The 25,618-nt window shown below is 35.5% G+C and overlaps 1 protein-coding gene across 1 annotated transcript; it reads left to right on the top strand.

Moving 5' to 3' along the window:
- Positions 1-10,275: 10,275 nt before the first annotated feature.
- On the top strand, positions 10,276-19,562 carry LOC146742197 (uncharacterized). The gene is made up of 12 exons (XM_085500828.1): positions 10,276-10,531; positions 11,037-11,180; positions 11,451-11,581; positions 12,415-12,486; positions 12,604-12,699; positions 13,594-13,682; positions 14,076-14,178; positions 14,345-14,447; positions 16,443-16,550; positions 17,541-17,636; positions 18,390-18,488; positions 18,684-19,562. The coding sequence occupies exons 1-12, from the start codon at positions 10,321-10,323 to the stop codon at positions 18,911-18,913; spliced, it is 1,482 nt and encodes a 493-aa protein (XP_085356954.1). The 5' UTR covers positions 10,276-10,320; the 3' UTR covers positions 18,914-19,562.
- The last annotated feature ends 6,056 nt before the right edge of the window (positions 19,563-25,618 follow it).

Genomic DNA, 25,618 nt, shown 5'->3' with positions numbered 1-25,618 from the left:
TTTCTGTTTGCGTTTGGATAGTGGCGCTTTTCTCTGCAAACTGTATCATCGTTTCAGTTGGCGGATTAAAAGACTTTGGTTTCAGGGTACGTATTGTCCATTTAACTTTCTGAAATTATTCTAGAACATGGTGTGGTTGCTACAGAAATATCTTAGTCTCATGCCCGGTTCTGTTAGATATTCTTGTTGAAAAAGCATACATTTCCCTCGTCCTGGCAAAAACAGGGTCGCCGAACCACGAATAAGGGATCATGATTTTTTGTTTAATGTCACAATATGCAATGCACGTGCTAGTAGCTTATGATGCGAGTGATCCCCACTAGAAATGCAGTTATCACAACGTTACACATTTACCCGTCTTTCCCTGATGTCTGATTTGAGCACAGGGTTCGAAATTAACAGAAGCGTATCACGGGAGGCAAATGATGTTGCTTTGCCGCCCTTCAAAATGTTTAAATATTCCTTAACTCTGTACCAGTGACGGCAACACGCGCGGGGGGGGTGCCCTCGTCGCCTCTCCAAAATCAAGCTGAAACCTTTTATGTCAGCAAATTTTGCCCCTCAAAATACAGGATATAGCGTTTCAGAGTGTCTAGATTTCAAACTTTTAAAGGGGAAGCATGCCCCAGACTCCCTAATAAGGTCGCGTTTTCGGCGAGAGGCTAGTGATCAGATTTCGCCCCTCCATGTAAAATTCCGTGCCGCCGCCTTATACGCATGCTGCAATACGAAAAAATCGGTATTATGAGTGGTTTTCAAACAGAAAGTCATGTCTGCCTACAAAAAAAAAGAAAAAAAAAGAGTATATTTGGTTTTCAATCGCAATGTCTTAATTCTTATGTGAATCTCCTAGGTGAATTCCCGATATGAATTAGTATCCAATCATACGTTCCGACCTCCTTCGCAAATAGAGGTTTTACTTTTGATTAGTATGAACATGCAGTGGAATGGCTTATTTATTGCAAATGTTTGTATGCATTTAGCGTTTTTTTTTTTCAAAAACCACTATTGAGCATAGGTACTCCAATTCGAGTGCCTCCCCTGTTTTGTATTTACAAATAAAATGTTAAGCATGACAAAAATTATGCGTTTGGTAAAGTGTTGCTGGACGTTGATTAACATTTTTGTGGCGCTGTATTTTTTTTTAATCGAGGACGCGCATGCGCATAGTTGTTAAGCTTTTAAAATGGCGGTGTCGAGCGCGAGTTGTAAACTGGCTGCTGGTAGACTAAGAAGTCGTTGTCAGACGGATCAAGGCCGAATTACCCGTTTTAATGTGGCCGAAGAGTATATCCAAAAAGGAATAGACCAGCCTGGGTTTTACAAACACATGGTTTTGTGGAAAGGTGATTATATTCAAATTGTCTTCTCGTGTGATTTGTGGCGCTGATTTTCTGGGTAACTACAGTGTGGTTTCAGCAGTGTCGCTTTATTACTTGAATTGATCATTTTCAGATTTGCGGGCATGGACATCATCATTTGTAGGTCAACAGTAATCTAGCTTTGTGAAAGTATTTCGGTGCCATCCATGCTTATAAAGCAATCAACTTTTCAGATAAAACATTGACGCCACTGAAAAGTGGTGGCATGTGAAATCTTGGGTAGCCACGCCCACACGTTGCATTGCAAGTTGGCAGCAAGTTTACTAATACTCCGGTGTTGTACCGACTTCGCGTTTAATTGAGAACACTCATATAATATAATATTGGTCGCTGAACAATTGAACATGCAATTCAATTGCCTTACTGGAAATATAAAAGCTGTCGAAATCCAATGTGATGATGTATTTTGACTGTTTTATTTTCAGGTAGAGGTGTATTTGCTGCAAAGAATTTTACAAAAGGTGATTTCCTTTTAGAATATCATGGTGAGCTATTAACTGGAAGGGAGGGTGAAAGACGTGAAGACAGCAAGGAAAGTGTATTTCGTTACTTTTTCAAGCATAAAGGAAAAAGCTATTGGTTAGTATTTTCTATTAATATTTTGGCACGTTTGACATTTTATTTTTTGACTAAGGTTTCCATCCATTTGTTGAAATTACTACCCAGAATGCTTTTTGCCTATCCCCCGCCGTTGCAATAGCATTTGTAATTCATGCATAGAAAATTCATAGAGATGACCCATAACTGTTCACATCATTTTGTCTATCAGTCTCAAGTTTCCTTGCATCTTAGACTGGTATTTGTAGTGACAAGTGATGCAAAATATGATAATTTTTGTTTGTTTTGGTATACCTTAATTTGTTACATATAAAATTTTCAGGAAAATAAATATTTTTCTGGAAAATTTACCAATTGCAGCTTCCTCGAGTTGGAGCTTGAGCATGATAGAAGATTTCTGAGTATATCTATAAGTCAATATACATTATGAATGGTAATTTAATCTGACAGCCCTTTACATAATAAATACTGTTGGTTACTAGTATAAAGAATTAGTATTAACTTCAGAGTAAGATGTACATTTGTAGAGCTATGTAATTTGTTTTTAACAATGGGCAATACTGTTTGTTTCTACCTGACAAAAGAAGTATTGTTGTCTATAAATAGTAAAATTGATGAAAGTTCCAATATATTTTTAAAACCATTCATGACCGCTCAAAAACATTATTACCCTTATTATTACATTATTACCAGGTACATTATTATTATTATTATCTTTTGTATTAACTCTAGGGAATGTAAATATTTTTTTCAAATTTTGCTACTGACCCCATGTTTTATTTTTCATATGACCATGTCCATTTTGTTTTAGAATGTTATTAATCATAATCATGTATGTAAAGCTGACTACAAGAATAAGTTTGTAAAGCACTATATAGGCTTGAAAGGTTATATAAACTCAAACTTGGTTAAAACTTGTTTTTTAGTGTCGATGCAACTGATGAACCTTCAAAAGGTCCTAAATATGGACGATTGGTTAATCATGAAAGAAAGCACCCAAATTCAAGAATGCAAGTAATAGAACTAAGGAGTCGCCCATACCTAGCATTGTTTGCAATCAAAGACATTGACGTTGATGAAGAGATTCTTTATAATTATGGACCAACTAGATTACCTTGGGAAGTTAAGGTAAATATCTATACTCTTACTGGAATTAGCTGGATGTCTGAAATACTGGCAGCCACTTTTTTGCTGTAAAAGGCGTTGCAGTGGTACTTACAGTGGTACTTACACTTAACTACTGTTGAGATATAGTTACACAATCATATATTGTAGATGATATTGGCTACAATGAAAGTTTTGTTTACTTGATAGTTTGTACATATTTGTACATATATTGACTGGGAAATGTTGTTGAGATTCTTTCTTGGTTGGAAGATTGTGTTTTCAGTTTTGATCATCTGTGTGTGAACTTCATTTCCTATAAATAGTATAGTAGAAAAAAAAATGTTTTGCTTCATGTAAATTTGACTATGTAATTCTGTTTCTAAAACATTTGGTCAACCTCTATGAATTAGCTTCACTCATGATGGCCTATAAAAACCACTTTACTAACTCAAAATTAATTAATTAAGCTGCGTTTTATTAGGCCTTGTTGAACAAGTTCCAAAATAGGGACTTGTGTTTTGGTTCCGTCTGTGTATACGTGTATATGTTCATTCATTGACAAGTCATAATGAAATACATATGCATAGGATTTGTTTGTCATTTTGTTGATCTTGATTGACTAGCAGCCATTTCTGTCTCAAAAGAAGTGTTACCCAGACATGCCTATGTTGATTTTGTTCAAACTTGGTATGAACATCAGGTGACTGATGCACATTATGATAGTTTCATGGTTTGATTCAAATGGCTGACTGGTCTTCATTTCTCCAAGATATTTTTTGTTCAAATTTAGTACAAACGCAAGACGAATGTTGTTTTTTGAAATTATGACTGACTAGCATCCTTTTCCAAAAACAATAAAATCTCAAAAATTTGTACCTGCCATTGTCATTGTTTCTCAGGGATGCCTTTGCTGATTTCATTTACTCCTTGCATGATCACTTTATTTTGTTTTGTTGATTCAGAATGGCCAACTGGTGATTATTTTAGTCCAATAACACACCAAAAATCAACATTTCAACAATTTTGTTGAAAATCATTACAAAGACAATACATTACACAAGTTGATTTATTTTGTTTTTGTTTCAATGACTTTTGAGAGACTAGTATATATTTTTGTTCCCTCACACGCTCGTAAACCGTTTCTCAGGCATGTCTGGGTCAGTTTTATTCAAACTTGAGAACATGACACTATCACGTGTGAATCTGTTTGGTGATTTGCTTCAATCTGGCAGCTATGCTTTTTTTTTTTCATAGTTTCATAAATATGCTTTATGCTTTAACAGATTTTGGTATGTAAAACATATATGTTTTGTTTTGCTATTTGATTCAAAATGTCCAACTGTATTATGTGTGGATTATGTGGATTTTTTCATAGGAGGTGTCACTTTGACTGAACAAAACATGAATATGATGCCATTTGATGTAACACCATATTTTAACATGCTGAATAATCTCCTAACATTTATTGTAATTTCTCTACATTTTCATTGTTTATATTTAATGCGGTCACTAAAAACTGAGCAGGGACTAGGGCATTGACAGTGACTTGTTTTGTAAATTTGTTATTTGCTTGACAGTGGTGGTATTTTGACTTGTTTGTCATATCAAAACATCAAAATGTTTTGTTGTTTTCAGAGCATTATTGGTGATTTTTTCTTGAAGTTTAGGTAATTTTCTGTTCTGGTTCCTCCTTGTCTTTCTTTGCATAATTCTCTGCCTTCATTGACCATTCTCAATATTTGGCTAAAACTGCCCATATTTTCTATCTTTTGAATATTATTAAATATTTAATCTGTATTATATCTACACAGTTGGATTTTTTATGTTTTGGCTTTTGGGTAGCTTTTTGTTTTGAGAATAATGTGCAAAATAGTATTCATATCAGCTGGTGTAGATTAGTGTCAGTAGTAACACAGAAAGCACATGTGTCTGTACCTGAGAGAAGTGACAAACATAAATATCATGCATCTAATTAGTATATGCTTTAAATTTGTAATCTTGTAATCTCTCTGAATAAGTTGGGAAAAACAAGTCTTTAGGTACTATTTGCAATACACTTAGTTCCTGGTGTACAGTTATAATTATCAATGCACTATTGCAAGATGTATGCTTAACCTAAATCACATTGGATTATTTCTTTATCTATAGAAAAAAGTTCCTGGTGGTGGAAACAAACAATCAGAATCATGTGTCATGAACAGTAATGCCTTACTTGCTTGTGTTGAGCTTGATGGCTGTAACACTGAACCTGAATCATATGTCACCCACAATGCCAGTAGTGAACCACCTGTTGACTGCAACACTGAACCAGAATCACACGGCACCTACAATGCGAGTTGTGAACAAGATTGTTGCAATACAGAACCAGAATCACATGTCAACCACAATGCTAGTAGTGAACCTGTTGACTGCAGCACTGAACCAGAATCACATATTACCCACAATGCCAGTAGTGAACCTGTTGACTACAACACTGAACCAGAATCACATGTCACCAACAATGCCAGTAGTGAACCTGTTGACTACAACACTGAACCAGAATCACATGTCACCCACAATGCCAGTAGTAAACCTGTTGACTGCAACACTGAATCGGAATCACATGTTAACCACCATGCCAGTTGTGGACCTGTTGACTTCAACACTGAACCAGAATCACATGTTACCCACAATGCCAGTAGTGAACCTGTTGACTACAACACTGAACCAGAATCACATGTCACCCACAATGCCAGTAGTGAACCTGTTGACTACAACACTGAACCAGAATCACATGTCACCCACAATGCCAGTAGTAAACCTGTTGACTGCAACACAGAATCAGAATCACATGTTAACCACCATGCCAGTTGTGAACCTGTTGACTGCAACACTGAACCAGAATCACACGGCACCTACAATGCGAGTTGTGAACCAGGTGGTTGCAATATAGAACCAGAATCACATATTACCCACAAATCCAGTTGTGGACCTGTTGACTTCAACACTGAACCAGAATCACATGTTGCCCACATTGCCAGTAGTGAGCCTGTTGACTTCAACACTGAACGAGAATCACATGTTACCCACAATGCCAGTAGTGAACCTGTTGACTGCAACACTGAACCAGAATCACATTTCACACAGATTGACAGAAGTAAACCAGATAGTTGCAACTCAGAACCAGAAGCATGTCTATTGCCTGTCAGGTTTGAGCCAGATGGTGATATCGTGAATCTTGAATCGTATATTGCACATGGTTCGGATGGTGGCTGCGTGAGACCAAAATCGTGTATAATACAGAATAGTGTGCTACCTGTCAGAACTGAACCAGATAGTGGCAATTTGAATTCAGGATCATTCATTGTACAGAACAGTATTTTACCTGCCAGAAGTGAACCAGATGGTGGCAACTTGAAACCAGAATCATGTTTGGTACATAATGATGTCAAAGCCAGTTGTGAGCCTGTTGACTTCAACACTGAACCAGAATCACATGTTACCCACAATGCCAGTAGTAAACCTGTTGACTGCAACACAGAATCAGAATCACATGTTAACCACCATGCCAGTTGTGAATCTGTTGACTTCAACACTGAACCAGAATCACATGTTACCCACAAGGCCAGTAGTAAACCTGTTGACTGCAACACTGAACCAGAGTCACATGTTACCCACAATGCCAGTAGTGAATCTGTTGACTGCAACACTGAACCAGAATCACATTTCACGCAGATTGACAGAAGTAAACTTGATAGTTGCAACTCAGAACCAGAAGCATGTATATTGCCTGGCAGGTTTGAGCCAGATGGTGGTATCGTGAATCTTGAATCGTATATTGCACATGGTTCGGATGGTGTCTACGTGAGACCAAAATCGTGTATAATACAGAATAGTGTGCTACCTGTCAGAAATGAACCAGATAGTGGCAATTTGAATTCAGGATCATTCATCTTACAGAACAGTATTTTACCTGCCAGAAGTGAACCAGATGGTGGCAACTTGAAACCAGAATCATGTTTGGTACACAATGATGCCAAAGCCAGTTGTGAACCTGTTGACTTCAACACTGAACCAGAATCACATGTTACCCACAATGCCAGTAGTGAACCTGTTGACTGCAACACTGAACCAGAGTCACATGTTACCCACAATGCCAGTAGTGAATCTGTTGACTGCAACACTGAACCAGAATCACATTTCACGCAGATTGACAGAAGTAAACTAGATAGTTGCAACTCAGAACCAGAAGCATGTATATTGCCTGGCAGGTTTGAGCCAGATGGTGGTATCGTGAATCTTGAATCGTATATTGCACATGGTTCGGATGGTGTCTACGTGAGACCAAAATCGTGTATAATACAGAATAGTGTGCTACCTGTCAGAAATGAACCAGATAGTGGCAATTTGAATTCAGGATCATTCATCTTACAGAACAGTATTTTACCTGCCAGAAGTGAACCAGATGGTGGCAACTTGAAACCAGAATCATGTTTGGTACACAATGATGCCAAAGCCAGTTGTGAACCTGTTGACTTCAACACTGAACCAGAATCACATGTTACCCACAATGCCAGTAGTGAACCTGTTGACTGCAACACTGAACCAGAGTCACATGTTACCCACAATGCCAGTAGTGAATCTGTTGACTGCAACACTGAACCAGAATCACATTTCACGCAGATTGACAGAAGTAAACTAGATAGTTGCAACTCAGAACCAGAAGCATGTATATTGCCTGGCAGGTTTGAGCCAGATGGTGGTATCGTGAATCTTGAATCGTATATTGCACATGGTTCGGATGGTGTCTACGTGAGACCAAAATCGTGTATAATACAGAATAGTGTGCTACCTGTCAGAAATGAACCAGATAGTGGCAATTTGAATTCAGGATCATTCATCTTACAGAACAGTATTTTAACTGCCAGAAGTGAACCAGATGGTGGCAACTTGAAACCAGAATCATGTTTGGTACATAATGATGTCAATGGTGGGTCAGATAGAGGCAAGACAAAATCATTAAAAAGAAGAGTCATTTTGCCATTTATAACCTCACCAGAAGAATTTCTCACCCCAGGTTATATTAATTCCTGTAAAAATGTACGTAAATCATCAACCTTGTTTAAAAAATATGATTCAAACATTGTTTTGGAATCAGACTGTGAATCTGACATTTCTGATTCTGAAATTTCTTTTCCATTTCTGCAATCTAAATGGGATAGAAGTAAAAATGTTGTTAAAGTTAGGCCTCTCACACCTGTACAAACTAAGGTTAAAACACATCCTTCAATGGAAGTAAAAACTGCAGCTACTCATGACAATGAAGATGAAAATGATAGTGAAAACTTTGAAGAAGACTATGACGATTCTGATGCTGACCCTACTTATGAACCAAATTCAGATTGTGAGTCGGATGTATCTTTTTCTTGTGAATTAGATATGCATAGTATCAGTGATGTGAAAACTACAGGAAATGACAAGCCATGGATGAAATCTAGCATAAGCCCCAAAGATAAGGCTTGCCAATCAGCTGCTATCTGTCAAAGTAGTGATAATTGTTCCAATAGTATCATTGTTCCTGATCTGTCGGATTGTGAGTCCGTTGAATTCAATACTGTGTCACCATTGTCATCAAAGTTTCATGGGAAAGAAAACAAGAATCATCAAAATACTTCTGCAGGTGAAATGAGCATGGAGTTTGTAAAGTCTTCAGAAAAAAGAAATCTGCCTAGTACATCATCTACTACAAAGAATCTTAAGAATGACATCCAAATCAGTTCTGTGAATCCTTCCTCGGTGCAGGTTCAAACAACAAATAATTCCAATAGGAAAAGAAAATGGGACAAATTTGCTTACTGTGTTTACTGCATGAACAAATATCCAAAGTTACCAAGGCATTTTGAGAATAAACACAGTACAGAGAAAGATGTTGTCTATGCATTAAGTTTCAGAAAGGGAAGTACCGAAAGGAAAATTTTATGGCAGAAACTGACAAATAAAGGCAACCATGCTCATAATGTTGAAATACTTAAAGATGGATATGGCTATATCATACCATACAGAAGACCATCATTTACAGTTCCTGTATCGCAGTATCTCCCTTGTCCTGAATGTTTGGGTTGGTTCATCAAAGCAGAACTGTATAAACACAACAAGACATGTCCTGTCAAACTGTTTGAAAATGCAACACCAAAAATAATTCACCGAAGAATACAACAAGTAGCAGGAATGTTATTACCACATAGTGATAATGTTACAGAGGGTATGGCAGACAGAGTGCTATCTAAAATGACTCAGGATGAAGTGGCAGTAATTGCAAGAAATGATGATCTTATCATAGAATTTGGATCCAGGGAATATATGAAAGTTGGTACAGAATCTGCAAAGATTCAGTACGTGAAGCAGAAAATGAGAGAACTTGCAAAACTTCTAATACAACTTAGAAAGATCAGTAAGAAAAATGCATCCTCCCTAAAAGAATATATTCATCCTTCAAAGTTTGAAATTGTAATCCAGGCAACACAGCAGTTGGCAGACTATAACCTTGATGATAGAGTTCTTGGAAAACCTTCTCTCGCATTAAAGTTGGGTCACTCTCTGAAGAAATGTACTACAATCTGCATGGCTGAGGCAATCAAAAATGAAGACTACCAACGAATTAGCAGCTAAGAAATTCCTTAAATTGTGTGAGATACAGTGGGCACAGTCGATAAGTTCACATGCACTTAATACTATGAATGAAAGGAAGAGAAACATGCCAAAATTTCTTCCATTAGTTGAAGATGTTGTGAAGGTAAACATGTATCTGAAAAAGACTGCCACTGATGCTTATAAAGATCTACAAGAAGATACAACCACATCAACCTGGAAGAATTTGAGCGAGATAACGTTAGCCCAATTGATTTTATTCAATAGGAGGAGGAGTGGGGAAATGGAAAGAATGCTTCTAGAAGATTTTAAAGAAGTAAGGGGAGTCAATCAAGAAGCTGGTTCATCTTTGACAAGTTGGGAGCAAAATCTGTGTCGTTTGATTGATAGAGTTGAAATAAAAGGCAAAAGAGGAAGAAATGTGCCTGTTCTATTAACCAAGGATCACTGTAATCAGATAAAATTACTTATCGAAAAAAGAAAAGCTGTTGAAGTCAATGTGGCAAATCCATACATTTTTGCGTGCTTACAAAACTCACTGCGCCCAGTACGTGCAACAGTATGCCTGAGAAAGTTTGTAACAAAATGTGGCATTGAACATGCTGAACGGTTCACCTCTACAAATTTAAGGAAACAAATTGCTACAATGTCACAAATCTTCAATTTGAAGGACAATGAGCAAGACATCCTTGCTGGATTTTTGGGACATGACATAAGAGTCCATCGAGAGTTTTACAGACTTCCACAGAATACATTACAAATTGCAAAGGTCAGCAGAATTCTGATGGCATTTGAGAAAGGAAATATTGGAGAATTCAAGAACAAAGGACTTGATGAAATAGAAATCAACATAGATGGTGAGTAGTGTTTTATCCCATGATAAATTCTGCGTTTCACTGCTATGACACTCCAACTATTGTTTTTACTCAATCATCGTCACCTTCTTTAGTTGTATGTCAAATATGGAACTAGCATATAGGCTGGTCACCTTTCCCTAAATTGAAATGCCTGAATTTGTTGATGGAATTTCAATCAATGATTATGGGGAATTGCTATTAGTATCAAATATACACTAGCCAACGATTATCAGTATTTGCTGACACTGTTAAAGATAACAACAAAAATTGTCCCCTTGTATATGCCAGCAGAAAAACCTGAATGACCGATAGAATGAACAGTCTATTGTGTATTGATATTAGGTTAGTATTTGTTCAGGAAATAGTTTTTATCAATGACACTGAACAATCTTTGCAGTAGTTATGCTGTAATCTCTTTGAGCACTGTCTTAGGACGAGAATTGAAATAAGTCGTATGATATTTGTCATTTGGCTTACTAACTTTTCAAAATTGTGTGAATTATAGATGAATGTGAGAATGAAGACCTACTGAATACTGGTAATATCATTGAAGATGAGGAATTTCAAGAAATGAATAATAATAATACAGATATAAATGGAAAACTACAAGACAAATGTATGCATATTGATGATGAAGATGTTTCTAAAGGTTTGTTCATATATTTAGTGTTCAGTTTAATTCACCATTTCCTAAGGCACTTGGTGTTCAGTATTTACATGCACTTAATACTATGAATGAAAGGAAGAGGAACATGCCAAAATTTCTTCCATTAGTTGAAGATGTTGTGAAGGTAAACATGCGTATCTGAAAAAGACTGCCACTGATGCTTATACAGATCTACAAGATACAACCACATCAACCTGATAGAAAAAGTATTTATTGTAATAGGGTTTTTGAATGGTTTATGTTGTTTTACAGGTGATGTAGATACAATGAAAGTAGGGCCCTACTCGATAATGAAGAACAGTATATTGGACCTGGGCCATAAAAAACAGCTGTCAGATGATATTGTGAACTCTGCTATTTATATTGCCACAAGAGAGAAAAAGGTATTTATTTTATGTTGAAAGGTTCTGAACAGGTGGAATGGTGATGGCTGAATTGGGAAGCTGAGTTTAAGATTTAATTGCATACTGAATGATAAAGATTTTGGTAAACTTTTACTTATTGCTGCTCAATGGAAAGAAATCTTGTTTTTCTTGTAGATATTCTGGTACAGGGTATCCCTGACCCTGACTGTGATAATTTGTTCAAAATTGATAGACTTTGTTCACATATCAATGTCACTTTCAATCAAACTTAAATTGGTATGATAACATATTTGGTTGTATTTTCCCTAATATTGATTTTGTAATTTGATATTTGACTGGTTACCATTGGTATTTGTGTTATTTAGTCTGTGTTTGTTTATGATGATTGTGGAGTGTGGGTCTCTCTGATTCTCTTTTCTGTCAACATAACAGCATGGCAGATTATAAGTCACTTGAGTAACTCCTATAATCTGTTAATAATTTGTGCTACTATTTAAAGATGCATTCTGATTGACCATTCTCTATGAAAGTTTGTCAGGTCTGTGTTGAGCATTCACAATCGGACGAAATGAATTTTATTTATTTAGTTTGAGTTATTCATGCACTGTTCATCACTTTCTGATGCTATCTGACGTGAATATTATGTAAAATACAGTGTTTATGTATTGAAATATATTTTTTTCATTAGTGCATAATATCCAAAGTGTAGTGCACTTCAACAGTTTTTTAGTACTTATTTCCTCCATTGGTGTCTGCTGTTATGCTTTGTTGCCACAGTTTATTCATTGCTTATCATTAAACATAATCTCCTTTATTTCATTGCTGACAATGTAATTTTATATTGTTTTCAGGCCATTCTTTTTTTTGACCACAATTTAATGACATCTATTTGTTTGAAGGGTGAAATGGCCAAACCAAAAAAGGTAATTATCATTTAATATTTTCCAGACTAGTCAGCTAGTGGAAATTTGTTTCTTCCATTTAGCAACAATTGTTACTAGTCATGTGTATTATTACTAATGCATACAATGTATTTACAGATAAATCTTTCCAAGTATGAGATGGTAATAGGTGCTATGTTTGAAGGTGGAGAAACAACTAATTCTGGCATAATAAATGGACATTGGACACTTGTGGTAAGTTGTAAAATACTGTAAATAATTCAGGCACCATTTTCAATTTTACAGTTGACTCTAAAATTCTTGTATAATTGTTTTCCATTTCCTTTGCATAAATCCATCAGTACTGAACAATTTTATTAGTCCCCGTTCGGATGATCCGTCCGTCCGTCCGGAGTCATATCTCAGAATCCCTTTGGACCGATTATGTTAATTCTTTGCATGTGCCTAGTATCTTATGTGGGACATATGCACATGCAGTGGTTCAGCGATTCGATTCAAAATGACCGACTAGCAGCCATCTTGTTTTTTGAAAATTTTGTATTTTGGACATGCTTTGTCAGTTGTCATTCAAACTTGGTACATAGATTATACATGCTAAGATACATGTCCATGACGATTTATTTTGCAATTGGATCAATTGAATTTTGCATCTTGTTTTGTTTTTTTATGTGGTATCTTGGATGTGCTCTGTCAGTTTTCATTCAAATTTGGCACATACATTTACTTTATACATGTTAGGATGCATGTCCATGACAAATTGTGACAGCCATTTGACTTTTTGGCCTTACTACTATATTTCCACAATTTATGTACCATTTTCATTCGTATTGGCACATACATCGTACATATCAAGTGTGTTTCATAATCAGATCAAAGATGGCAGAATAACGGCTGTTTTTATTTTTGGCCATATTACTACTACACGGAACACGTGTTTTGATGTAAATAAACAATCTGTTGTATACACCACTTGGAACTCAAGTTTCAAGGACACGCTCGCGACAACCCCTCTGCTTTAATATGACGAGCACAAAGAAAACTTTCAAATATTTAACGGGGACTGTGTCATTTTCAATGACTAGTTTATTTCTGTCCAATATGAGAATTGATTTTTGTAATGCTTTACAGGTGGTTAAGCAAAAAAGTCATGAAATAATATATCTGAATTCTACTGGTGAAAGTAAAGAGACAATGGTGACAATTCAGCAGAATTGGAAGTAAGTAGGAAGAGTTCAATTATAATTAATTTTTTTCTGTTTTTGCATAATTTTGTAGATTTTTAATTTAACTCAAAGTTCTGGGATATACTGTAGTATGAGAAATAGGTAGTTATTGTTTGAACATAACTATGTCCCCAAGAGTGTTTTGTTGCTATAACAAAATATGACATACATGTAGTTGTGGAACAAATTACCAAGAATTGGATAAGGTTGGATCCATATGCACTCCTACTTCAAGTATTATTCTTGATACAAGTGTTTGCTATAAATTATCAGTAGGATCCTGTGCCACCTACGTGCCATAGTTTACTTACCGTAACACAAAAAATGCACCTAACTCTTGCACAAGATTTTTCATTTTCAACAACTAAAATATCTGTTATCTTTTAGTAATTATGCAAGTAAGAAGGGTGAAGTCAGTACTTATACTATATTGAAAGTGGATCATACAATGCAAGATGATGCTGTATCATGTGGTGTGTTAGTCATCAAGGTAATTATGGACTTTCAGCTGCATTTAAAATTAAAATAGTGATATATTAAATGTCAGTGAAAATAAATGGTTTTACAGTACTTTCTCAATGTATGTATCATATATCAGGCCGTTGTATCGACAGCAATGTTTATTTTATTGCTGATAATGTCATATTACTTTTCAGTTTGCAGAGCAGTTTGCTAATGGACAGTCTACAAAATTAATGTATGACATGGACAATATAGTGCAATTTAGAGAAGATATATCACGTTGTATTGTAGAAGCAGGTAAGCTGCCATTTTTAGACATAATGAGAGACATTTTACAGTTCCCAGTCATGGCTGTACTTATTTCACTCAAATTCTGTATGATCATCTCACAAAGTTTTTTTTTTCATGATGTGATTAACATATTTCTGAAGTGAGCTTATTAGTCCCCGTTCGAACGTAGTCCGAAAACGGGGACTTATGTTTTGCCCTGTGTGCGTCCGTGCGTGCGTCCGTGATCACCTGTATCTCGAACATGCATGGGCCGATTAAGTTCAAACTTCACTCATACATCACACATTATATGGGACATATGCACATGCATTTTTTTCATGATCCGATAACGATAGCCGCATAGCGGCCATTTTAAGGCCGAAAATGCATCAAAATCAGACATTTTCACCATTCCGGACCCGGATCTCAGTTATGCATGGACGTATTTCGTTCAAATTTGGTACATACATTAAACATAATAGGACCTTATGCACGTCATATTTTTTGGGGGGGGGATCGGGTTTGAAATGGCCAACTGGCGGCCAATTTGTTTTAAAGAATTCAGTTCTGGATCCGGATCTGAGACATGCTTGGATTGATCGAGTTCAAACTTCACACACACAAGGTACATCATGTCACAAATATGTATGTGCATTTGTTTCATGATCTCATTAACGATAGCCAAATGGCGGCCGCTTTAAGGCCGAAAATGCATTGAAATCGCACATTTTCACCATTCCGGACCCGGATCTCTGTTATGCACGGACGGATTTCAGTCAAATTTGGTACATACATTAAACATAATAGGACCTTGATGCACGTTATTTTTTTTCTGGATCAAGTTCGAAATGGCCGACTGGAGGCCATTTTGTTTTAAAGAATTCAGTTCTGGATCCGTATCTGAGACATGCTTGGATTGATCGAGTTCAAACTTCACACACACAAGGTGCATCATGTCACAAATATGTATGTGCATTTGTTTCATGATCTCATTAACGATAGCCAAATGGCGGCCGCGTTAAGGCCGAAAATGCAGTGAAATCGCACATTTTCACCATTCCGGACCCGGATCTCAGTTATGCACGGACGGATTTCAGTCAAATTTGGTACATACATTAAACATAATAGGACCTTGATGCACGTTATTTTTTTTCTGGATCAAGTTCGAAATGGCCGACTGGCGGCCATTTTGTTTTAAAGAATTCAGTTCTGGATCCGTATCCGAGACATGTCTGGATTGATCAAGTTCAAACTTCACACACACAAGGTACATCATGTCACAAATATGTATGTGTATTTGTTTCATGATTTCATTAACGATAGCCAAATGGCGGCCGCTTTAAGGTTGAAATCGCACATTTTCACCATTCCGAACCCGGATCTCAGTTATGCATGGACGGATTTTGTTCAAATTTGGTACATACATTAAACATAATAGGACCTTGATGCACGTCATTTTTTTTCCAGATCAAGTTCAAAATGGCCGACTGGTGGCCATTTTGTTTTAAAGAATTCAGTTCTGGATCCGTATCCAAGACATGTCTGGATTGATCAAGTTCAAACTTCACACACAGATGATACATCATGTCACAAATAGATATGTGCGTTTGTTTCATGATCCGCTTAACAATAGCTGAATGATGGCCATTTTAAGGCCGAAAATGCATCAAAATCATGTATTTTCCCAATTCCAGAACCGGATCTCAGTCATGCATGGATGGATTTTGTTCAATGTGTTGTACATATGCAGGTGCATTTCGGTCATGATCTGCTTTGAATGTATATGTCACTCAAATATGAACGGAACGGGGACGTGTCATTGACAATGACTTGTTGAATTCTTGAACGTGATTTGATTCATTGGTATTTGGGACAAAGACAATACTTGAAATAACAACTGAATATAACATCAATTTATCTGTTTAACTGTTTTCTAGACATGCATGGTATAATTTTGTTCAAAATTAATTGCATTTGCCATATTGATTGTTCTGATAAAATTGTATTTTTTTTTATTTTTAGCTTCAGAAGATTCTAAGACGCACATGTCAAAGAGAGCTTCTGTGCATACTCCATCCCTAGAACTTAAGAAGACGGATTTCCTTTTACCTATGAAGAAATCTGTTGAAGGTAATTTTATTTCCCTTACCGTAGGACTAAACTTATTTTTAACTGTAACTAATCTGTGTTCTCAGTTGCAATTTTAACTTGAAACAACTTGTCCAAGAAATATTTTCTAGCACTTTATTAAATAACTGGCCACCGGTTATAAAATAAGTCAGCGGTGAGTCAGCTTTCCTAACACCACTGGTAGCACTTTATTGGTTCAGTGGATAAGGTTCCCACAGGGTCTCCTGAGTGGTCTACAACAAGCTTATTCTCAGATTACCAGGGTCACATTTGGGTGTCTGTGGTTGAGTTAGGGGTTTGCTATCTTAGTTGAATTACCCGGTCAATAGAGTCCTCTAACCATTCCTCCTGTGCGATTACCACTGGTACCAGTGTTAAATCCAAAGTACACCAGTATTATTCCAACTAATTAACAATGTAGGAATTTATTGACGTTAATGGTCTGGTTCAATCCGCTTTCCTATGGGTGCACCCCTACAATAGTCAAGTGACAGATAAGCTGGTATTGGCTTTCTGTGGCTGGTACACACATCTACAAATCCCCAGTCAATCCTCACTTGTTGGAGTCAGGATTCCAAGTTGGTTCAAAGTGAGTACACCATAACTATTAAACTCCCAACAATGTTGACAGTGACTTGCTATAAAATGTGTTAAATATCACTCTAGTCAACACAACTGTACAGGCGATTTCTCCTACTCAGTCCTAGTTGGTCACGTAATTTTTAGTCTTTGCAAAGTCATTACTTATTCTGACCAAGTTTTCAGCAAGTTACACTACACACTTGTCATAATAACACTTGTGTACGTTCTCTTCAAGTCTACGGTCACTGCTTTGCTTGTTATCTCTATATCAGTATTTTCCCATCCCATACCTACAGAAATTGTATTCCACCACAATATTTATCATGGGAAATGATAAAATGACAATTAATATTAAACAGCATTAAATTTTCTTTAATTATATTTTTATATCTATTAATTCAAATCTAGATCTTGCTGTGAACAAGACACAAGTTTCTAATAAAAGAACCTCCACATATTCTACCAGTGATTCCTCACCAAAAAAGAAGAAAAAATCAGCGGAAGGTATTGTTTTTATTTTATCTCTTATTAGTTATCGTGTGGTTGATCAGTACCAGATGCTGTAACATTATCAGACAATAACAGGGTAGTGCTTGAGGACAATGCACAAAAAAGATCAGCAATATACCAAATTGTCCGCACTTGTGAAGATTGTTTAAACAACAAATCCATTACTGGTCGTTTAAGTTAGAAAATCCTGGTCTTTTTAATTGCAAAATTACCTATAAACATGTTTTTGTATGCCATTTGTTTGTGAACGTGTTAAAGTCAGGACGCAATAACAACAGAGTTGTTGTCCTTTTTCTTGAGCACATCACTACATTTTGGGCATTATAATTGAAATAATGGATTTCTCGCTGCCATAATGGATGGAAATGGCCTCTTAAATAATGTTTTTTTTCTGCATCTCGCTCATTGAACACATCCCTGTACTAGTACTTGACCTCTTATTGCTAAATAATGTCTGGTAAATGGGTTTTCTGCAGAAAGTATCATTAGTTGTTGCATTCCATCAAAATCTCCTGCTTATAGGAGTAGAGTATTCATGCTTGTTTGGGAGAAATTTCCTGAATAACGTCTTAACTCATAAATTTGAACTGCTCGCAACAAAAAAGTACTTTCTTAGTGAATGTAGACAAAGTATAGTGTGCGAAACCTTCGAGGGTGTCATTCTTTTGGGTTTGTTTTCAGTGCTCCATTACTTGTGATTTCAGCTTCATTTACTAACTGCCTTGATTTGTGTTATTTTTATTCCAGATGTAATCATGTCATCACTGTATAACAAGAGAACTTCCACAGATAACCCTATTCAGTCAGAAACTAAGAAAGCTTATTTACAGAGAGAACCTGATAAAGGTATTATAATTGATTGATTGTATTCCCTTCCTAAGCACGAAGTCATATATATTTTCTCTCAGTTAAAAATTAATTTGTCTTGTGGTTTCTACATTGCTTGCTATCATTAAGTCTTGAATACTAGACAGTTTTATTTCCATGCACTAAGTTTTTTTGGACCTCTTTTGGTTTAATTACATTTTCTCTTGTGCTTAGGTGTGAGTGATGGGAAAAAGATGTGGACCACAGAAGAACGGACAATAGTTAAAAACTATTTTATGAGAAATATCAGAATGTTAAAAGTTCCTGGAAAGATTGAATGTACTAACTGTCTGAAAGAGAATCAAGTACTGGCCAGCAGGTCATGGAAAAACATAAAGTATTGTGTGTACAATCTGATAACAACATATAAAAGGCAATCAAAGTCAAAACAGCATTATTCTTAACTCTGGCTACAGGTCTTCTGTATGCCATTTAGTTGGTTGGGGGGTGGGTTATCAAATATGTAATACATGCAAGAATGAGTTTCATCTTTCTTACATGTGTCTTGAATGCTTCTGTTAGCATGTGCTTTCATATATGGTTATGGTCAAAACAAGTCAATTTATATTGATCCAGTATAAATTAATTTTGGTTTATGTGCTTGTCTAGATGCACTTCAAATAGAGCAGATAAATTTTCAATTATAGGTAATAACAGTATGCAAGATCAAACTTGTTTGCATATGAATAGATAAACTATGAACATAATTTCAAAGCTTCACAATATGATGAAACCTGGGCTCTAAAAGATGGTTATATCAGTTTCACAAACCTGTATCACACCTTGTTCAACACTTGTTGGGCACACAACAACCCATCCCATCACGCAGCATTGCCATATTTTTAGTGTTTAAGTATGGATGGTTTCATTGTGTGCCCCTCATACATGTATATTAAAACCTGAATATTTGATAATTTGTTGTCGTTCCAACCCCTATCCACCATTGACATTTGCTGTGATGATATCATTTACTTTATGTAACTATTGCTGATTTTTTTAATGTACATGTATTCAGTGTGTACCATTAAGAATAAAAAAAGGTATTCAAACAAATTTTATGTTCAGTAATGATTTATTATGTAGAGATTATGTTTTAGTTATGTTTGAAACATTCACTTTATATGTGTATAATTTGGAAATTTGAGAATGACTTCAGCCTTGGTAATATGCTAAAAAACAACAGTATTGACTTCTGTGTGAAGCATGTACTAATAAAGTGAGTATGAGGTTACCCTCTCTGTAATGAAAATGTTGGCTGCAATAAATGGAGTCACTTCCTTGTATGGAATATCAATGAAAAAGTTGGCAACAATAAATACAGTCCCTTCATTACTTGGAATATTTTGGTTTGGAAAAAATAAAGTCACTTAAATACACTGATTATCAATAGTTAACATTAATATATACAGTCACTTCATTGTGTGGAATATCAATTAATATTTTGCGAACACTAAATGCAATTATTTCATTGCATAGAATGTCAATGAATATTTTACGAACAATAATACAGTCATTTCATTGCATAGAATATCAATAAATATTGTGAAATTAATATATACAGTCACTTCATTGCATGGAGAATATGAATGAATATTTTCAGTGGCAGATCTAGAGGGGAGATTCTTGGGGTCATCAGTGAATGCAGACATTTCATTGAATGAAATATCAATGAATATTTTGCCATCAATAAATAAAGTCACTTCTTTGAATGGAGTATCAATGAAAATTTTGACATCAATAAATGCAGTCAATTCATTGCATAGAATATCAATGAATAGTGGCAACAATATATACAGTCACTTCATTACATGGAATATAAAAGGATTGTCTTGCAATCATTTCTAATTAAAAAGGAATATAGTGTAATTATTTCTGTTTTAGAAAAAAAAAAACAATCCAAAAGTCATCGCCTTGAATGGTTTATGTTTGAAACAGTTACCTCTGCTTTAGATGAGCAGTGAAATATCTTGTTTATTTGCATGTTTTCCGAGGACTTGCAACAAGATTATGAGTGACACCCCCTGAAATTTCCTTGTCCTCGCAACAAAATCACAGTCCTCGGAATTTTGTCCTCTGTGGCATAGGAAAAACCAGGTCAGCAAAATTTTGAGATACTCTAAAAATGCGTAAACAGGGCATATCCTTAATAGATTTGATGATATGTTTTTTAATTTTATGGCAGTAGGTACAGGGGAAAATGGTGTCCTCGTATGGGGGGTGCTGTTACCTAGTCCTCACAACATATAGCAATCCACGTATGTGTGTGTGTGTGTGTGTGTGTGTGTGTCTGTCTGTCTGTCCGTCTGTAATAGCACCAGTTGCATGTCCTTATCTGCAACAGTTTGCAGATAAGAACATGCAACTGGTGCTATTTTGTTGTCTTTCAAGATATATGACCAAAATATCAGGTCATCATACATGGTCATTATTCCTTTAGATATTTACACCACAGCTACTTGGAAACCAATGAGATCATTGCTTGCAGACATAATATTTGCACTTCATGCCTCCATTACTTTCAGCACACAGGAGTCCTTTCTAAGCTTTCTTTAATTTGTATTATCTTTCCCAAAATGGAGAGCTACGCATGTAGGTATTAAAATTGCTTTGTTATTGTCTTTGTCTTTGACATAGGCACTTGGTTGTTACCAAGATGAGGCAAATAATTTTAATTTGATTTTTCTCATACTTAAATGTGTCATAGATTATACATTATAAATCAATTTGTGTGCATAATATATAATTACTTCAAGATCTTGCTGAAAATGTTTCCTGTAATCGCCATTAAGCTATTGACAAAAATTTTGTTTGGAATATCAAGATTTTGTTATTATATTTTTGGCAAATAAACTTTAAATATGGTGTTTTAAGTTCTTTTAGTAACATCCATATTCTTAAAAGTTTCAAAATTGATATATAAAATAATGCGAAAAATGCACAAAGTATTTGTTATAGTGTTTTTGCTACATTTTCATTGCAGTTGCTGACAGTGACTAAACTTGTTTTTATACCAGAGAAAAAAAAATACAAAAAAAGCGACACTTTAAAGCAGTTGATAAGATATTTGTATCCTATTGCTCTATATATCATTTGTGGTTGTTTATTGACGTCAATAATTCACAAATAATTGCAGCAGTTACAGTTACTATCTTACATGGAACAAATAATACTTAGTTAAATTAGTTAGGAATTTAGTCAGTATGTTGACGATGCTCAAAATACAGGAGAAGGGAATAATCTCACCATAGTTCAAACTGCTTATATAAGTGTTAGTATTTTGATAAATTTGTTTTTTTAGTGCGAGGTTCAAAACAGTGATTTTTGTTTTATTTTAACATATCAATACCGATCTTGTCTATCTGCATCTTTAATCGTGTCACACAGTCACTAAATTGTGGACATGGACTATGCCATTGACATTTCAGGGAATTCTAATCTAGTTGAAAATAGTTATTTTCACTAAAATTAGATAATGTAGATTCACATCAGATACCCTGCAAATGTATTTATTGTATAAAATGCTAATACCAAACACCATATAAATGTGTTTATAGTTAATGTGAATATGTTTATGGTTTACACTGGTATACATGTTATTCTGATGTGAGTCTCTTTTATAGGTGGAATTCAACAAACCTGTGACAATAAATAATGTAATGTTAGCATGCTTGACTTTCTTCAAAGTCCCAATTTCCAGGAAAAATGACTGTAAATTGATTGGAGGGCCAAATGGTCCTGAATATAAGAAAGATTCCCATATATGGAATAAAACAACATTTTGCTTCTACTGTCCAGTAAGTGTATTTCTGATATTAAAACAAATCCTTAGTTAACCAAAATAACTACCTGTTGGATTATTTTGCTATTTGATGTATTAGGCCTGTACTAGAATTACACTCAGTAGCTAATTAAATTATTTGTGCAAATGAATTTGCCTTGTTAATTAAAACATTTTTTATGTTTAATATATTTGACACACATACGCTCATTTCCTGATAAAAGCTTACAAAGATATCAAAATTACTGGTGGGGAAAAAAAGTCACCAGGCAATATGTAATATTTGCTAAATCCTTATAAATTTACAGGATTTTGAAGATGAAGATGGTGATGCTGATAGTGATGCTCTATCTAGTGAACCAAAGTAGGTTGTTTTAAAACACAGTAAAACCAAAATAATATTTCATGTATAGACTTGTTCTATTGTTTTTGTCTGTTTTTGTCCCATCATTTATATAAATAATCCAAGATGGCTGACTAGCCTCTGAAAGCAGTGTAATCTAATTCAGATACAAATTGTGATATGATGCAAATGCTGCATCTTTCAATGACTGTTTTTAACAACCCTATGTCTATTTCCATGATGGCAAATTAACTTACAATACAATACAATACAATATTTATGCAGTATTTTTTTTTATAGAAGTCTACTTTCTGACCTATCAATGCACAATAGTATTAGCAGTATTCCAAGTAGCCATAGTGGTGAGTATTTGTTATGTATATTAGGTGAATATATTAGAACAGTTATAGGAGTCTTCACTATTTACACATTGTCTTGGACAATAATGGATGAGATACAGTGAAGCTCAATATTTCAGTGAATATCCGTGCCCTGTTACCATGCAATAATAGGCAGTGCAGAGTTCTTTATTCCAATTATAAATGTACACGCAGTGTTAGCTTGTTTGTTGGATTATGCTTCAAAATACATGTATGTTTATCAGTGTAATAGAATACATTGTTATTCACAGCTTCTAGTCAACTGAAACATTTGGCAGATGTGGCAAAAGTGAAGTCAGCAAAGGCCAAGGTGTGTAACCTATAGTGCACAATCAAAATCTGATGAGATCATGGATAAACAGGCTGGAACAAAAAGTAGCAAAGTTTTATTTAATTATTTAAATTAATATGCCAAACAAAGTACAGGATATAACCAACAAGGTAACCTGTGTTCATAGACGCATTTATGAGTCGACCATGAACAAAAGACAATTAAGATGTTAGTTAGCACCAAAACATAACCTTCACTTCAACACCTCTGAATGCATCTAATTTCATTGAGTTGTGATGAGCTCTTCTTGAGATAGTGAGAAACAGCCCAAGACATAATAATAGTTACCTAATCATTAAGAAAATCAGATAGGTTATTTGCATGTACATGCATTTGCACTAAAACACCTTGTCTGCACATTTTTCTATATCGTCTGAGTACCAAATTGCATTTGAATATACTCTGGTGAAACAGCCCGGAGCATCCTGAAAATTAGCTAATTATTATGTAAATTATAATCTTGTATATCCCTGCAGGTGGAGGTCAGTGGTAGGCAGTCAACTTCTGGTAAGTGCAAATTGAAATCAAAGGTACCTCATAAGAGGATATCACCATACTAGTATTTGTCTATTAGAAGCGAATATATATAGAAAATTTGTCATATACCTTGTCCTGGGCTCTCTCTGGAATTTGCTAGGTAATAGTAAATTTACTAATCAAGAAAAAAAAGTATTAGTAAACTTTGTCTGGAAACTGCGGAGCATTTTCCCGCGACCGAGCACAAAAGATAAGAGAGAAGGAGCTGTCCCCTCTGTCGTCCGCCGAAAACAAGAACAGCATGCTGAAAATGGTGCTTGCTGGTAGCAACCTGAGCTCTAATTTTGTGTGTGATTTCATGGCATCAAATTAGGCAGTCTGCTCCACAAAATGTACCATTTATGATGGTACAACAAAACATCACAACAAAATATGCAATGTAGACACCAGAACCTTTATTTGAATAACTCAGTATTAATTAAACATATTCATGATAAGCTCACATTGTTAACAGTGGGGAAAATAGTCATCATTCAAAAGTTCACTAACTTCACTGCCTAGAACACAAGTCATCCTGTGAATAAATTTTCATAGGAAATTTCTCAGAAAAAAAACTCTATGCCAATCAATATTATTATGAAGTAATCTCCCGTGCTCATCATGCAAACCCGCATGTTGACGTTTACGACGACACAAAACGACTATTATTTTCATCGAAATTTCTGAATTAAAGTGAAAAAGTAACTAAAGTAACTTTCGGTCTTGTAACTCGATCTCAATGCTAAGAATGCCCGGTAAGAATGTTACACAAATTATAGTATTTTTCGATCGATTCGCTAACATTGTCTCACCTTCCATTAGCTGTGGAATCATTGCCCTATGTTGCCGACCGCATTATTTACGTGACAGACACTGGCCGGCCCATGTTCGACATACAACAACAAAAATAAAAACAAGACGTCCGAATGAAATTGGTAGGGCAAAATTAGATTGTATGTCGCACCAAAGAGCTACGGAACCGCAGCTAACCTTCCATTATTTCTGAAATCGTGCTGCAGTACGATCAACTTTCCGTTTCTTGGTGCTGTCAGGGTTAGGACACCCATGGGTTTCTGGTTCTGAACACGATTTAGTGGTTTCTCCATCTCGTCGTGAAAAATACTCGTCGAGCAGGTGTCTGCTCCTTTTTGACGTAGTCTCCATTTTCAATAAATAAACAAATCACATGTTTGATAAGGGCGACATGAAACCGTCCCATACTGAGAGTAAAGTTGCGGGGTATCTTGAAACACATGTCGACTAAACTACGCATGTGCGATGACACCAAAATAACTTTAGAGTGGAAAAGTACATTCAGTGGCAGTTCCGTGTTGATCGCGATCACCATGTAACAATTGTTGCAATCTTAGAAGTAACGGGATATTGTTAAAATGGCAATCACTCAAACCGTAACACGCGTGATGATCACAGTCGAGTCTTGACAATTAAATGAGGGCGATTTGCGAGGGTATTTTGTACAAAATGTGTTCGTAAATCCTACTAATAGATATTTATTTTGTTCGTAAATCTTGTCCAAATTTCGTAATTTACGACATTTGCGAGCGACAGCGAGAGCACAGCTTGTCACCTCTGTATTTGGTAAAAGGAACACATTGAATTACTGATGACATTGCCGTTTTATCCAACTGATGTTTCTATAAATTACTATCTGTAAGGCAGTTTTAATATCATTGTTTTTTAGTACTTATTTATTGTTTTTATTTATCAATGTTGCTTTTCTTATTTCTAGAATCATAAATT

Source organism: Saccoglossus kowalevskii, chromosome 6, assembly GCF_978046115.1.
Source record: "Saccoglossus kowalevskii chromosome 6, keSacKowa6.1, whole genome shotgun sequence".
NCBI lineage: Eukaryota > Metazoa > Hemichordata > Enteropneusta > Harrimaniidae > Saccoglossus > Saccoglossus kowalevskii.
The sequence above is the reverse complement of the archived record's forward strand: the minus strand, read 5'-3'. Positions and strand labels throughout refer to the sequence as shown.